The sequence below is a fragment of the Pan troglodytes genome, chromosome 4, assembly GCF_028858775.2.
Source record: "Pan troglodytes isolate AG18354 chromosome 4, NHGRI_mPanTro3-v2.0_pri, whole genome shotgun sequence".
Lineage (NCBI taxonomy): Eukaryota > Metazoa > Chordata > Mammalia > Primates > Hominidae > Pan > Pan troglodytes.
The window spans coordinates 35,732,901-35,749,854 of record NC_072402.2 but is presented as its reverse complement, the minus strand read 5'-3'; the positions used below and the strand labels follow the sequence as shown (position 1 = coordinate 35,749,854).

General features: G+C 42.9%; 1 protein-coding gene and 1 pseudogene across 1 annotated transcript; both read left to right on the top strand.

Annotated features, from left to right (window-relative positions):
* Positions 1 to 10,757: 10,757 nt before the first annotated feature.
* On the top strand, positions 10,758 to 10,948 carry LOC107974641 (large ribosomal subunit protein eL39-like; annotated as a pseudogene).
* Positions 10,949 to 14,167: 3,219 nt separating this feature from the next.
* Positions 14,168 to 16,954, top strand: SPZ1 (spermatogenic leucine zipper 1). The gene has a single exon (XM_001136809.7). It carries the CDS (start codon positions 15,326 to 15,328, stop codon positions 16,550 to 16,552), a length of 1,227 nt encoding a protein of 408 aa, XP_001136809.4. The 5' UTR covers positions 14,168 to 15,325; the 3' UTR covers positions 16,553 to 16,954.

Here is a 16,954-nt window from a genome sequence, read left to right as displayed (position 1 = left end):
TTAATGTTAATGCTGGTCAGCTGTGCCTAAATTCCAAGGAGAGAGGGTATAACGAGGCAATCACTTCAACCAATCCCTTCTTCCCATCACGGCCTGAAATAGTTTTTCAGGCCTCCTTTGGAATGCCCTTGGCTGATGGGGGTCTATTCACTTGGTTCAGAGGCTGAGAATGTTATTTTTGGTGTAGGATCATATATACCAAAATCTACTGCAGAAGATTTTATAGGCAGATTTTATATGTAATTTGCAATTTTTTTCTTCCAGTCCGTGGCTTGTCATTTTGTTCACAGTGTCTTTCACAAGTGAAAGTTTTTAATTTCTAGAAAGTCCAATTTATTAAATCTTTCTTTCATAGATTATGCTTTTGGTATTGTATCTAAAAAGTCATTGCCAAATCAGGAGTCACAAAGACTTTCTCCTGTGTTTTCTTCTAGCCGTTTACAGCTTTGTATTTCATATTTAATTTTTTTTTTTTTTTTGAGACAGGGTCTCTCTCTGTCACCCAGGTTGGAGAGCAGTGGCACGATCTCTGCTCATTGCAACCTCCGCCCCCCTGGGCTCAAGCGATCTTCCCACCATAGCCTCCCAAGTAGCTGGGTGTTGCCATGTTGCCCAGGCTGGTCTTGAACTCATGAGCTCAAGCAACCCGCCCACCTCAGGCTCCTGAAGTGTTGAAATTACAGGCGTGAGCCACCGTGCCCGGCCTGTATTTTATATTTAAATCTATGATTTATTTAAAGTTAATTTTCATCTAAGGTGTGAGATATGTGTCAAAGTTTATTGTTTTTGCATATAGATGTCCAATTTGTTCATCATCATTTGTTGAAAAAGACTATTTCTTCATTGAATTGCCTTTCTATCTTTGATAAAAATCAGTTGACTATATTAGTGTGGTTCTATTTCTGAGCTCTCTGTTTTGTTTCACTGGTTTATGTGTCTGTCCTTTCTTTTTTTTTCTTTTTTCGAGACAGAGTTTCTGCTCTTGTTGCCCAGGGTGGAGCGCAATGGAACGACCTTGGCTCTCTGCAACCTCTGCCTCCCAGGTTCAAGCAATTCTCCTGCCTCAGCCTCCCAAGTAGCTGGGATCAAACGCATATGCCACTACAGCTGGCTAATTTTGTATTTTTAGTGGAGGTGGGGTTTCACCATGTTGGCCAGGCTGGTCTCAAACTCCTGACCTCAGGTGATCCACCCTCCTTGGGCTCCCAAAGTGCTGGGATTACAGGCATGAGCCACCGTGCCTGGCTTTATGTGTCTATCTTTTCACACTGCCTTGATCACTGTCAGTGAATATGAGCTTTCCTACTTCATTCTCCTTTTCCAAGATTGCTTTGGTTATTCTAGATCCCTTGAATTTCCATATGAATTTTAGGATCAGCTTGTCAATTTCTTCCCCCCACAGTCCCCAACTGGCTTGCTTTTCATTGTCTTAACCTTCAAGCTTTTACTTAAGTGTAATCAACCAGGTGAGGGTGGTAGGAGGTATTTCTCAACACTTCTCATGTATACTCAAATTTTGGGTTCTTGTTTGGAGTAAAACAGGCTCTTCACTGTTTACAAGGTTATTTCTGATCTGCGAAACTTCTTTGTCCATATTTTTCCTCTGTTTTCCTCTATTCAGTCTTGGCTACCACAATAAGACAGACAGAAAGGACAATGACACCTTTTTCTTGCATCTGTAGTGAGAACCTTAGCAGCACACAGTAATTGCACTAGGTCTGTCAAACAGATGTATAGCTTGTCAATTTTGGCAAGAGGCAGCTGGGATTTTGAAAGGGATTATGTTGAATCGGTGAATCAATTTAGGAAATATTGCTATCTTAACAATATTAAGTCTCCAAATCCATGAAAATGAGATATTTTTCCATTTATTTGAAGTTTTAATATCGTTCAACACTGTTTGAGTTTTCAGAAGTATTGCACTTCTTTTGTTACATTTATTTCTATGTAGAGTTGATTCTCATCATTTGCAGCAATCACAATCTATGAAGTCACTCCAAACATTACACTAGTGATTACTATAGCTTTTGGAGCAATACACAGTGAGGTTCTTGTGAGCCTCCGGTCTCAACATTTTTGTCAGTTGAAATGCCATTTGTGTTACATAGGTTTGTTTGCCAGTGCCCTTGTAAAACAAGCCAGTCCCATCAGTGTTGAAAGCCTGCTCTTCCTCATAATCCTCTTTCTTTTTTTTTTTTTTTGACACAGCATCTCACTCTGTTGCCCAGGCTGAGTGCAGTGGTGCCATCTCGGCTCACCGCAACCTCTGCCTCCCAGGTTCAAGTGATTCTCGTGCCTCAGCCTCCCAAGTAACTGGGATTACAGGTGAGTGCCACCACACCCAGCTAATTTTTGTATCTTTAGTAGAGACGGGGTTTCACCATATTGGCCAGGCTGGTCTCAAACTCCTGACCTCAGGTGATCCACCCACCTCGACCTCCCAAAGTGCTGGGATTACAGGCGTGAGCCACTGCACCTGGCCTCATAATCCTTTTTCTGTATAACACTTAGCAGGTATTTTTAAAAATTATTCTGTAGCCTCCTGTCTGCAGAACCTGCCTCTCCAGCAACTTTAAAGAGGCAGGAGACTTGGACTCTGATCCCAACTCTTATCATAACTAGCTGTAACGTTGGGCAAGTCTCTTAGAAAAAAAAAAAAAAGACTTTGGATGAGAATATCTCTAAGGTTCCACTTATTCTAGAGTTCAGGTATTATGCCACCAAAAAAAGTAACATTTGTGGCCGGGCGCGGTGGCTCACTCCTGTAATCCCAGCACTTTGGGAGGCTGAGGCGGGTTGATCACGAGGTCAGGAGATCGAGACCATCCTGGCTAACACGGTGAAACCCCGTCTCTACTGAAAAAAAAATACAAAAAATTAGCCGGGCATGGTGACGGGTGCCTGTAGTCCCAGCTACTCGGGAGGCTGAGACAGGAGAATGGCATGAACCCGGGAGGCGGAGCTTGCAGTGAGCCGAGATTGCGCCACTGCACTCCATCCTGGGCGACAGAATGAGACTCCTCCGTCTCAAAAACAAACAAACAAACAAACAAAACAAAAAGTAACATTCATAGAGTAATTTTTAAAGCTCATAGCACCACCTGGTGGTTACAGAAAAGGACACGCTCCGGAAAGGAGATTCTGTATGTTTTGATTTTTGAATAAAAATGTCAATTTTCAGATAATTTCCCCTCTAAACTGGCTACCTATAGGTGCACTACTACATCTAAATGCGTCATGAAATTATGCTTAAAATCGCACCCTGCATAGAATTCCTTGCGAATGTAAAGACTCTAACCCTTGGATAGTTATCACCAATCAGCAACTATTATTCTCTCTTTTTATATATTTATTTATTTTTTTTTGGAGAGATAACATCTCACTATGTTGCCCAGGCTGATCTCGAACTCCTGTACCCAAGAGATTCTCCCACTTCAGCCTCCCAAAGTAATAGGATTACAGGTGTGAGCCACCATGCCCGGCCAGCTATTATTCTTTGGTTTTAAAGAAACCTATTAAACAATTACATAAAATAAATTTTTATTATACCAAAACATTTCCATATTAAAATTTTTCATATGAGAAATGACTCTGTCAGAGGCACCAACAGATGCCTACCACATTGGGCATAAAACACAATAATAACAGTTTATATCTATTTGTATTTGTCTAATTTATAATCATTATTAGATTGAGGTGATGCAATTTTGGTAAAAATGCCACAGAAGTGGTAAGTTCTTCTTAGTGTATCATTTTGAAGCAGCATCATTGTCTGCGGTAAACACCTGGGGTTCGTCATCTTGCGCCAAGAAAATTAAGGACAGGGACATGTGGGTGGGTTAAGGAGTGTAAAGTTTAATAGGTAGAAGAAAGGAGAGAGGAGAGCAGCTCCTTGGGAGACAGAGGCTGGAAAACAGAGAATAGCAGCTGACTGCCGCAGATTTTATAGGCACGCTTGAGAAGGCGGCAGCGTGTGATTTACCCGGGCTCACATATTGATTTGACCAGGTGTGCCACTTACATAGAGGCTGGGGAAAGCTGGTCGCCCCACCCTAATCTTGTTATGCAAATGAGCTTTCCACTGGGCTGGCGCCATCTTGTCTGTTCCTTATGGTACACGTGGCTGGCAAAAAGAGAAGACGGAGCCACCATTTTGAACATTCCTAGTCCTAGGTCATATATTCCTATGGGCACAACTGCTGGCATTCACCCGTGCAAGCTTCCAGCTTGCTGCTGTCTGCAGCTCGATTTTACAAGCTGCTCTTTGTTAGAAAGGGAAATGATTTGGGGGCTGCTTTTTTTTTTTCTTAAGACAGAGTCTTGCTCTGTCACACCCAAGCTGGAGTGCAGTGGTGGGATCTCAGCTCACTGCAACCTCTGCCTCCTGGCTTCAAGCGATTCTCCTGCCTCAGCCTCCTGCATAGCTGGGATTACAGGCGCCTGCCATCACGCCCGGCTAATTTTTTGTATTTTTAGTAGAGACAGGGTTTCACCATGTTGGTCAGGCTGGTCTCAAACTCCTAACCTCAGGTGATCCACCCACCTCGGCTTCCCAAAGTGCTGGTGTGTCCGAAATTGGTGGGTTCTTGGTCTCGCTGACTTCAATAATGAAAGCACGGACCCTCGCGGTGAGTGTTACAGTTCTTGAAGATGGTGTGTCCGGAGTTTGTTCCTTCTGATGTTCGGACGTGTTCGGAGTTTCTTCCTTCTGGTGGGTTTGTGGTCTCACTGGTTTCAGGAGTGAAGCTGCAGATCTTCGTGGTGAGTGTTACAGCTCATAAAGGCAGCGCACACCCAAAGAGTGAGCAGCAGCATTTATTGCAAAGAGCGAAAGAACAAAGCCTCCACAATGTGGAAGAAGACCTGAGTGAGTTGCCACTACTGGCTAGGGCAGCCTGCTTTTATTCCCTTATCTGGCCCCACCCACATCCTGCTGATTGGTCCATTTTACAGAGAGCTGATTGGTCCGTTTTGACAGGGTGCCGATTGGTGCATTTACAATCCTCTAGCTAGATACAAAAGTTCTGCAAGTCCCCACTAGATTAGCTGGGCACAGAGCACTGATTGGTGCGTTTACAAACCTTGGGCTAGACACAGGGTGCTGATTGGTGCGTTTACAATCCTCCAGCTAGACATAAAAGTTCTCCAAGTCCCCACCAGATTAGCTAGATACAGAGTGCTGATTGGTGCATCCACGAACCCCGAGCTAGACGCAGAGTGCTGATTGGTGCACATAGAATCCTCTGGCTAGACATAAAAGTTCTCCAAGTTCCCACCTGACTCAGGAGCCCAGCTGGCTTCGCCTAGTGGATCCCGTGCCAGGGCCACAGGCTGAGCTGCCCGCCAGTCCCACGCCAGGCGCCTGCACTCCTCAGCCCTTGGGCGGTAGATAGGACTGGGCACCGTGGAGCAGGGTGCGGTGCCCGTCGGGGAGGCTCGGCTGCGCGGGAGCCCACCACAGGAGGCTCAGGCATGGTGGGCTGCAGGTCCCAAGCCCTGCCCTGGGGGGAGGTGGCTGAGGCCTGGCGAGAATTCGAGCGCAGCACGGGCGCGCTGGCAGTGCTGGGGGACCTGGCTCACTCTCTGCAGCTGCTGGCCTGGGTGCTAAGCCCCTCACTGCTGGGGGCTGGTGGCGCTGGCTGGCCGCTCCAAGTGTGGGGCCACTGAGCCCGTGCCCACCCGGAACTCGTGCAGCCCTGGTTCCCACCGGCGCCTCTCCCTCCACACCTCTCTGCAAGCAAAGGGAGCCGGCCAGCCTAGAGAGGGGCTCCCACAGTGCAGTGGCAGGCTGAAGGGCTCCTCAAGCGCGGCCAGAGTGGGCACCAAGGCTGAGGAGGCCCTGAGAGTGAGTGAGGGCTGCCAGCATGTTGTCACCTCTCACTGGGATTACAGGCGTGAGCCACTGTGCCCGGCCCTGGGGCTGCTTTTCATTAAAAGGGAAACCTTACCCAGGATTTCTGTATCCTATCTGCCTAAGTAATTTCTTTTTAAACTCCTATATCAATACAAAAGGGTACATTATGTCAATATGTCTAATTTCTGGTTATGTTAGCTTTGATCATTAAGACATCTACTGGGTTTATCCACTATGAAGTTACTATCTTTTCGTTTGTATTTAACAAACATCTTGTTAATTACTTTGAGACTATGGGGAGATATTTTGAGACTATGCAAATATCCTGTTTCTCTCTCCTAATTTTAGTACTCATAGGTGGATCTTGCCTGTAACAGTTATTACAGTGGTGTTCTAAGGATGGTTTCTGTTTTCCTCATTCCTTTCCTATATATTAATGGGAATTATTTGGTAAAGAAGAAGTGTCTCTTTTCCTGTATTTAGTTATTTACTCATTCAACAACCTATGGTGATCCGCCACCTCGGTCTCCCAAAATGCTGGGATTACAGGCGTGAGCCACTGCACCTGGCTAGATATTTATTCTATTATTTAGGTTATAATCCAATACAATCATGTATTTTATTGCTCAAATATGTTTGAATAATTTTAATATGATGAAAAGTTTTTGGTATAATGAAAAACATTTGAGTTGGGCATGGTGGTGTATGCCTGTAATCCCAGTGACTCAGGAGGTTGGGGCAGAAGGATGGCTTGAGCCTAAGAGTTTGAGTCTGCAGTGAGCTATGATCACACCACTGCACTCCAGATCCTGACTCCAAAATATACATATATATATATATAAATTTTATGTAATTAATAGTTTGTTGTTGTTGTTTTTTTTTTCCAGAGACGGAGTCTCCCTCTGTCGCCCAGGCTGGAGTGGCTCACTGCAAGCTCCGCCTCCTGGGTTCACGCCATTCTCCTGCCTCAGCCTCCTGAGTAGGTGGGACTATAGGCACCCGCCACCATGCCTGGCTAATTTTTGTATTTTTAGTAGAGACGGGGTTTCATTGTGTTAGCCAGGATAGTCTCGATCTCCTGACCTCATGATCCACCCGTCTCGGCTTCCCAAAGTCCTGGGATTACAGGCGTGAGCCACCGCGCCTGGCCTGTTTAATAGGTTTTTTTTTAAAACCAAAGAAGAATAACTGATTGGTTGTGACCATTCAAGGGTTAGAGTCTTGATGTTTACAAGGATTCTATGCAAGGTGTAATTTTCATCATCATTATTTGTATGATGTTTTTAGATGTAGTAGTGCATTTGTAGGTAGCCATTCTAAAGGCAAAATGGTCTGAAAATTGAAATTCTACAAAATAACTGAGGAGTACTCTTCAGAAGTGTCATGAAAAATAGGAAAAGATTGAGACCTGTCACTGAGGAAACTAGACATGACTAAATGCAGTGTGGGATCCTAGAACAGAAAAAGAACATTAGAGAGGAAACTGGTGAAACCCCAGTAAAATCTGTAGTTTATTTAGTAGCATCGTGCTGAAGTTAGTTTTGATAATTGTACTATAATTACATAAGAAGTTAAACTTAGGGGATATTGGGTGAAGGATACATGGGAACTCTCTGTACTATTTTTTCAGCTTTTCTCTAAATCTAAAATTTTTCAAAATAAAAGGTTAAATGATTCCCACATAAAAAAGGATTATCTCTGAGTTAATAATATAAGCGATTATTATCAAGGGTAATTATCAGTTGCACAAGTCTTTTTTATTTTATTTTATTTTATTTTATTTATTTATTTGGAGACAGAGTTTTGCTCTTGTTGCCCAGGCTGGAGTGCAATGGGGCGATCTCGGCTCACTGCAACCTCTGTCTCCCGGATTCAAGCAATTCTCCTGCCTCAGTCTCCTGAGTAGCTGGGATTACAGGCATGCGCCACCATGCCCGGCTAATTTTTGTATTTTTAGCAGAGACAGGGTTTCTCCATGTTGGTCAGGCTGGTCTCAAACTCCTGACCTCAGGTGATCTGCCTGCCTTGGCCTCCCAAAGTGCTGGGATTACAGGCATGAGCCACTGTGCCTGGCCTGGTTACACAAGTCTTATAGGAGAGATATCAGAATCTCCAAGGGGTACAGAGTATCTTTAATTTGGATAGAAAGCAGAGGTTTGTGCTATTATTCTGTTGTAGGCACAATGTGGTAGGCATCTGTTGGTTTTGCCAGACAGACACTCATTCCCCTATTTTCCTTTTTTGTGTGTGTGTGCGTGAGATGGAGTCTTATTCTGTTGCCCAGGCTGGAGGGCAGTGGCATGATCTTGGCTCACTGCAACATCCACCTCTCAGGTTCAAGCGATTCTGCTGCCCACAGCCTCCCGAGTAGCTGGGATTACAGGTGCCCACCATCATGCTCGGCTAATTTTTGTATTTTTATATCTTTTTTGCTATTTTTTTTTAATTATACTTTAAGTTCTAGGGTACATGTGCACAACGTGCAGGTTTGTTACATATGTATACATGTGCCATGTTGGTGTGCTGCATCCATTAACTCATCATTTACATTAGGTATATCTCCTAATGCTATCCCTCCCGCCTTCCCCCACCCCATGACAGACCCCAGTGTGTGATGTTCCCCTTCCTGTGTCCAAGTGTTCTCATTGTTCAATTCCCACCTATGAGTGAGAACATGTGGTGTTTGGTTTTTTGTCTCTGTGATAGTTTGCTGAGAATGATGGTTTCCAGCTTCATCCATGTCCCTACAAAGGACATGAACTCATCATTTTTTATGGCTGCATAGTATTCCATGGTGTATATGTTTCACATTTTCTTAATCCAGTCTATCATTGATGGACATTTGGGTTGGTTCCAAGTCTTTGCTATTGTGAATAGTGCCGCAATAAACATACGTGTGCATGTGTCTTTATAGCAGCATGATTTATAATCCTTTGGGTATATAGCCAGTAATGGGATGGCTGGGTCAAATGGTATGTCTAATTCTAGATCCTTGAGGAATTGCCACACTGTCTTCCACAATGGTTGAACTAGTTTACAGTCCCACCAACGGTGTAAAAGTGTTCCTATTTCTCCACATCCTCTCCAGCACCTGTTGTTTCCTAACTTTTTAATGATCGCCATTCTAACTGGTGTGAGATGGTATCTCATTGTGGTTTTGATTTGCATTTCTCTGATGACCAGTGATGATGAGCATTTTTTCATGTGTCTGTTGACTACATAAATGTCTTCTTTTGAGAAGTGTCTGTTCATATCCTTTGCCCACTTTCTGATGGGGTTGTTTTTTTCTTGTAAATTTGTTTGAGTTCTTTGTAGATTCTGGATATTAGTCCTTTGTCAGATGAGTAGATTGCAAAAAATGTCTCCCATTCTGTAGGTTGCCTGTTCACTCTGATGGTAGTTTCTTTTGCTGTGCAGAAGCTCTTTAGTTTAATTAGATCCCATTTGTCAATTGTGGCTTTTGTTTCCATTGCTTTTGGTGTTTTAGACATGAAGTCCTTGCCCATGTCTATGTCCTGAATGGTAATGCCTAGGTTTTCTTCTAGGGTTTTTATGGTTTTAGGTCTAACATTTAAGTCTTTAATCCATCGTCAATTAATTTTTGTATAAGGTGTAAGGAAGGGATCCAGTTTCAGCTTTCTATATATGGCTAGCCAGTTTTCCCAGCACCATTTGTTAAATAGGGAATCCTTTCCCCATTTCTTGTTTTTGTCAGGTTTGTCAAAGATCAGATGGTTGTAGATGTGTAGTATTATTTCTGAGGGCTCTGTTCTGTTCCATTGGTCTATATCTCTGTTTTGGTACCAGTACCATGCTGTTTTAAACCAGGAAGAAGTTGAATCCCTGAATAGGCCAATAACAGGCTCTGAAATTGAGGCAATAATTAATAGCCTACCAACCAAAAAAAGTCCAGGACCAGATGGATTCACAGCAGAATTCTACCAGAGGTACAAGGAGGAGCTGGTAACATTCCTTCTGAAACTATTCCAATCAATAGAAAAAGAGGGAATCCTCCCTAACTCATTTTATGAGGCCAGCATCATCCTGATACTAAAGCCTGGCAGAGACACAACAAAAAAAGAGAATTTTAGACCAATATCCCTGATGAACATCAATGCAAAAATCCTCAATAAAATCCTGGGAAACCGAATCCAGCAGCACATCAAAAAGCTTACCCACCATGATCAAGTGGGCTTCATCCCTGGGATACAAGGCTGGTTCAACATATGCAAATCAATAAAAATTAATTTTTGTATTTTTAATAGACACAGCATTTCCCCATGTTGGCCAGGATGGTCTTGAACTCCTGACCTCAGTTGTTCTGTGGCCTCAGCCTCCCCAAATGCTGGGATTACAGGTGTGAACCAACGCGCCTGACCACATTCCCCTGTTTTCTAATAACTGCCCCCCATCATGCCACTTCATCCCTGGTCCAGTTCATGGGCTGACCCCCCCGCAAAACTCCATGAGAACATGACCCACCAGGGCCAATCAGTGCCCTCCTTGGCACTTTTGCTAGAACTATAGGGAAAGATAAGTTTGTTTTCCTCTGGGATTGTTCAATTTCTAGGATATAAACCTGGAGCTACGTGATACCACCATGTAGAGAAAGAATCCTAAGAATGAAGGCACAGAGAGAGACAACTCAGAAATGGTGAGGTCCAGCCCTAATTATATAACCTCAGCCCCTGAAACTAGGTATGTCAGAAACCATAGGTTTCTTGGTTAACTTAACCATGTTAAGCATGAGTCATTGATACTCTCAACCTTCCACCCTTTCTGCCTCAGTTTATTTGGCTTAAGCCAGTTGGAGTTTAGTCTCTGTCACTTGGTACCAAAAGAGTCATGAATGAGCTCTTCCTTTCTCCACCATCATGCTGTGTGCTTGACTCCGCTTCTCACCATGTCTTCTCACAAGACTTTCAGGATTAAGTGATTCCTGGCTAAGAAACAAAAGCAAAATCGACCCATTCCCTGGTGGATTCGGATGAAAACTGGTAATAAAATCACGTACAACTCCAAAAGGAGACACTGGAGAAGAACCAAGCTGGGTCTATAAGGAATTGCACATGAGACGGCACACATATTTATGCTCTCTGAAGTTCACAATCACATTACCATATCAAGCTGAAAATGTCACGACTATCTGGAGAGTTGGACGTTTTATTGGGAATATATTTTTTCTCTCTGAATCTGTTATGAACGTGTTGGTTGGCTGGGTTGAGTAATAAATATGTGAGACCTTTCATTTAAAAAAGAATAATGAATGAAACATTCTATATTTTATTCTTTTAATTAATTTATTTTTGAGACAGGGTTTCACTCCTGTCACTGAGGCTGCAGTGTAATGGTGTGATCTCAGCTCACTGCAGTCTCTACTTCCTGGGTTCAAGTGACCTTCCCACATCAGCCTCCCGTGTAGCTGGGGCTACAAGCACACACCACCACACCCAGCTAATTTTTTGTATTTTTAGTAGAGAAGGAGTTTCACCAAGCTGTGCAGCCTGGTCTCGAACTTCTGAGCTCAAGTGATGAGCCTGCCTTGGCCTCCCAAAGTGCTGGGATTACAGTCGTGAGCCACCGTGCCCAGACTACATTCTATATTTTGATACTCACTTTGAAATTCAAATGTATTAAAGGAGAACATTGATTTTATATTTTTGTAAAGGCAATCTTGTTTTTTCTTTTTTTGAGGTGGAATCTCGCTCAGTCGCCCAGGCTGGAGTGCAGTGGCACGATCTCGGCTCACTGCAAGCTCCGCCTCCTGGGTTCACGCCATTCTTCTGCCTCAGCCTCCCGAGTAGCTGAAGGCAATCTTGTTTTAAAGAGAGAAAAATCTGGGCCAGACACAGTGGGTCATGCCTGTAATCCCAACACTTTGAGAGGCTGAGGCAGGAGGATTAGTTGAGCCGAGGAGTTTGAGACCAGCCAGGGCAACATAGTGAGATCCCCGTCTCTACAAAACAAACCAGAACTAGCTAGGCGTGGTGGTGCGTGCCTGTAGTCCCAGCTACTCAGGAGGCTGAAGCAGGAGGATTGCTTGAGCCTTGGAGTCTGAGGCTGTAGGTGAGCCGTGATTGCCCCACTGCACTCCAGCCTGGGCTACAGAGCAAGACACTGCCCCCACCCCAGAAACAGAAAATGAAAGAAAAATTTGACACAAATTGTCACCTTAACAATTTTAGAAACAGCTTTCGCAGTTTTTTTTCTTTTCTTCTTCTTCTTTTTTTTTTTTTTTTTTTTGACAGGGTCTCATTCTGTCACCCGGGCTGGAGTGCAGTGGCATGCTTACGGCTTACTGCAGCCTCAACCTTCCGGGCTCACACCATCCTCCCGCCTCAGCCTCCCAGGTAGCTGGGACTATAAACATGCGCCACCATGCCTGGCTAATTTTTGTATTTTTAGTAGAGACAGGGGTTTCACCATGTTTCCCAGGCTGGTCTTGAACTCCTGGGCTCAAGTGATCCTCCCAGCTCAGCCTCCCAGAGTGCTCAGATTATAGGCATGAGCCACGATGCCCAGCCAATTTTTTCTTTCTTGAGTCATTAAGCTATGTGAAACTTAGTGGATAGAAATTGTAAAACAGTCCAAATGTGTTTAACCTCCATGGTTATCCACTGGGGAATATGGGTCAATAGAGACAAGAGGACCACTCTTGTTTCTCAAAATCTATTTACCTTTCAGTTCCTAACGTAAACACATTCCAACAAAATTAACAACTGTTAATTGGAATTCATTCTAGTTGTAGGGGAAAGGAAATATTTAAATCCTTTTCAGATTTTGTTTTTGTTTTTGGTTTTTTCTTTTTTCTTTTTCTTTTTTTTTTTGAGATGGAGTTTCACTCTTGTTGCCCACACTGGAGTGCAGTGGTGCAATCTTGGCTCACTGCAACCTCCACCTCCTGGGTTCAAGTGATTCTCCTGCTTCAGCCTCCCGAGTAGGTGGGATTACAGGTGCATGTCACATGCCCGGCTAATTTTTTTTTTTTTTTTTAAGTAGAGACGGGGTTTCACCCTGTTGGCCAGGCTGGTCTTGAATTCTTGATCTCAGGTGATCCACCCACCTCAGCCTCCCAAAGTGTTAGGATTACAGATGTGAGCCACCATGCCTGGCTCTTTTCAGATTAAAGAAAAAAATTATCTTTGTATCTTGACCATGCTACCTTCAAACCAGTTTTCATAAAAAAAAAAAATCAAGACAAGAGCAATATTAGATTTATGTCTGACAGCATTAAAAAGCTGCAAGCACAAGAGGATAGAGAATACATTTTCTTTTTAATATCTAGGGAACATACATGAACACTGATAATCTATTAGGCCAGAAAGAAAATATCAATTTCAAAAGGTGGAAACGTTACAGACATTTTCTGAATACAGTATGATAAAGCTAGAAATTAATTATCAAAAATTCCCCTTGTGCTGGAGATTAAGAAATTGTCTTAAATGATGCTTGAGTCAAAGGGGGAAATAAGAACCAATGCTGAACTTCTAAGATGGAATTAAAGCATAAGGACAGTTGCTAGCATCTATGCTGTCATTGTGTGAATTAGAAAAGGAGTTCCTTTTTCAAGTAAAAACAGAGACCAACCCTGCTGTATCTGTGAGTAGTCAGTGACGATGGCCTGGAGCCCAGCTGGCTGAAAGATGAGCATAAGGCTCTGGGAAATTAGAGCCAAAATGAGTTGGTAACTGGAGAAGAAAGAAAACATATAAATTTCTCTTCTCTAGGGGAAAAAAAACCTGAGTATGAGTTTTCCCTTAAGAATGGAAGCAAATTTCTATTAAAGTGCTTGCTAGCAAGATTTTGAAGGCCAGGAAAAAGTCAAACACAAGAAATGTTTTCTTTGATTGAGTTCTATATTCTCAAGACCTGACTCCTAAGAACAAAAAGACAAGAAAGCAGCTTATTAAAATGCAAGAAGTTTAATAAACTTGTTACTTTCTATAACCCACTATAGAATTTACCTGTTTCAAATGCTTTTTATTTTTTAATTTTTAATTTCTTTTTTTGAGGCAGTGTCTTGTTCTGTCACCCAGGCTGGAGTGCACTGGCATGATCTCAGCTCACTGCAACCTCCTCCTCCTGGGTTCAAGCAAGTCTCATGCCTCAGCCTTCTGAGTAGCTGGGATTACAGGTGTGTGCTGCCATGCCCAGCTAATTTTTGCATTTTTAGTAGAGATGGGGTTTTGTCATGTTGCCCAGGCTGATCCTGAACTCCTGGCCTCAAGTGATCTGCCCGCCTTAGCCTCCCAAAGTGCCGGGATTACAGGCATGAGCCACTGCACCTGGCCAATTTTTTAATTTTTTGAGATAGATCTTGCTGTGTTGCCCAAACTGGAGTGCACTAAGTAGCACAGTCATGGCTCACTGCAGCCTCAACCTCCCAGGCTCAAGTGATCCTCTCGCCTCAGCCTCCCAAGTAGCTGGGACCACAGGCACACACTACCATGCCCTGCTAATCAAACACTTTAGAAATATAACCATGTCATTTTAACAAGTTACTGTGTAGAGTGTGGAAATCTTAGGGGATCAATAAAAGAGCCAAAAAAAAAAAATCCCCAAATAAGTTACTGTGAAAAGTAACAGTCAAAGTTTTCTATCACCTGATGTAAATGATTTGTGAGTAAGCTTGCCAAGCCTGTCTTAAAGGATGCCTATATTCAAAGCCAAGAAAAGTCCCAGTTTGTAATTGTGTTGCTATTATAACCATTCAGATAGTCCCTTCTTGGAGCAGTAGAATATTTTTGAATGGAGGGACTCCTGACATTACTTTCCTAAAATCACAAAAGGCTGTCACTCTCAGGGTTTTGTTTTGTGTGGATAACTTTCTCTTACAGTCACATCTCTCCTAGAATGGGAGCAATAGAGCCTCTAGGTGCTATGAAAGGATGGGGACCTCACCAGAGAGGACTGGTCTCAGCAATGTCCTTAAGTGGTCAAAACATGCTGCGGTTGAGGTCAGGATTGTGAGGGGATAGAGGTGACGTAGAGAAGTAACTGAGTGCATTTAGACTGAGATGAATAGCCACCTAGAAATTAAGGAGGGGAAGAGCTGTTGTAGAGCTCTTTCTGGCATGAGGAGTAGGGGTAGCTCAAGGTTGTTTTTGATGCAGGAGTCACTGGGCAGGAATTTAAGAGGCTTCCATTGTGACACAAAGGAGACAGACACTATGGATAGGCCACAATGGTGCAGTGACAAAATAAAGACCTGGTTGCTAGGGCCAGAGAATAAACACCGGGTGCCTAGAGAAGAAGAGATGGAGCCCCAGCCCTGGTCCCCTTTCCCACCCTTCCTCCCCACAAGGCTGTCTGAGATGCCACCTTCCACCTAAACATCATCTCCCAAATTTTAATCCTTAACTTTGGTCTCTGACTTCTGCTTGATTCCACAGTCTCCACCCACATTTGCACGAAGGACCATCACCTGTCCTTCCTGGAATCTCTAAAGTTTTCTGCTTTCCTTCCGTCCTGATGGCCAGCTCTGCTAAGTCAGCTGAGATGCCCACCATCTCCAAAACCCTTAACCCTACTCCTGATCCTCATCAAGAATATCTGGACCCTAGGATTACCATTGCCTTATTCGAAATTGGATCACATTCCCCTTCCTCCTGGGGCTCTCTCCCTTCCCTAAAGAATAGCAGCCATCAAGTTACAGAACAACAGACTGCACAGAAGTTTAACAATCTCTTAAAAGAAATTAAAGATATTCTTAAAAATATGGCAGGTTTTGAAGAGAAGATCACAGAAGCAAAAGAACTTTTTGAGGAAACCAATATTCCTGAGGATGTGTCAGCCCACAAAGAAAATATCAGAGGACTTGACAAAATCAATGAAATGTTATCAACAAACCTGCCTGTTAGTTTAGCCCCAGAGAAAGAAGACAATGAAAAGAAACAGGAGATGATATTGGAAACCAATATTACTGAGGATGTGTCAGCCCACAAAGAAAATATCAGAGGACTTGACAAAATCAATGAAATGTTATCAACAAACCTGTCTGTTAGTTTAGCCCCAGAGAAAGAAGACAATGAAAAAAAACAGGAGATGATAATGGAAAACCAGAACTCTGAGAACACCGTACAAGTTTTTGCAAGAGATTTGGTAAATCGTTTAGAAGAAAAAAAAGTCCTTAACGAAACTCAACAAAGCCAGGAAAAAGCAAAAAACAGACTTAATGTTCAAGAAGAAACTATGAAAATTAGGAACAACATGGAGCAGTTACTACAGGAAGCAGAACACTGGAGTAAACAACATACTGAGCTCAGTAAACTGATAAAATCCTATCAGAAATCTCAGAAAGACATAAGTGAAACTCTCGGAAATAATGGAGTCGATTTCCAAACCCAGCCAAATAATGAAGTGTCAGCTAAGCATGAGCTGGAGGAACAGGTGAAGAAACTGAGCCATGACACCTACTCATTGCAGTTGATGGCGGCTTTGCTAGAGAATGAATGCCAAATCTTACAGCAGAGAGTAGAGATTCTCAAGGAACTCCATCATCAGAAACAGGGAACTCTGCAAGAGAAGCCAATTCAGATAAACTATAAACAGGACAAGAAAAATCAGAAGCCATCAGAAGCAAAGAAAGTAGAAATGTATAAGCAGAACAAGCAAGAAATGAAGGGTACATTTCAGAAAAAAGACAGATCCTGTAGAAGCCTGGATGCTTGTCTTAATAAGAAAGCTTGCAATACCTAGTTCAATATTCATGTTGCAAGAAAAGCTCTTAGGGGAAAAATGAGGTCAGCTAGCAGCCTAAGATAGAAAATACCAAAAGCAGATGAAAAGGTGAATCCTTAAAAAACTACATCTGTTACCTCCAACTTGTCAGTCATGATCAATCATCAAACCTTGGGCAGATCTGCTGGTTCAACCAAGAAAGAGCTATAGAATAAGGAGATTGACACTTATATTACTCATTACTTCAGCAGTTATGTAAGTCTGGTCTTTAATGACCATTGTGTCTACATCAAGTTCATAACTTTTCACCTTTACAATCTGCTTGTTTTTTTGGTAATTATTAGATAGATAGCCTAGAGTGAGAAGTTAAAGGTCCAATTAAGTAAAGATCTAAATAAAAACCAGAATACAAGGGAAAAA

Coding starts and splice junctions, on each gene's coding strand:
- SPZ1 (XM_001136809.7), top strand. CDS start 15,326: ATGGCCAGCTCTGCTAAGTCAGCTGAGATGCCCACCATCTCCAAAACC.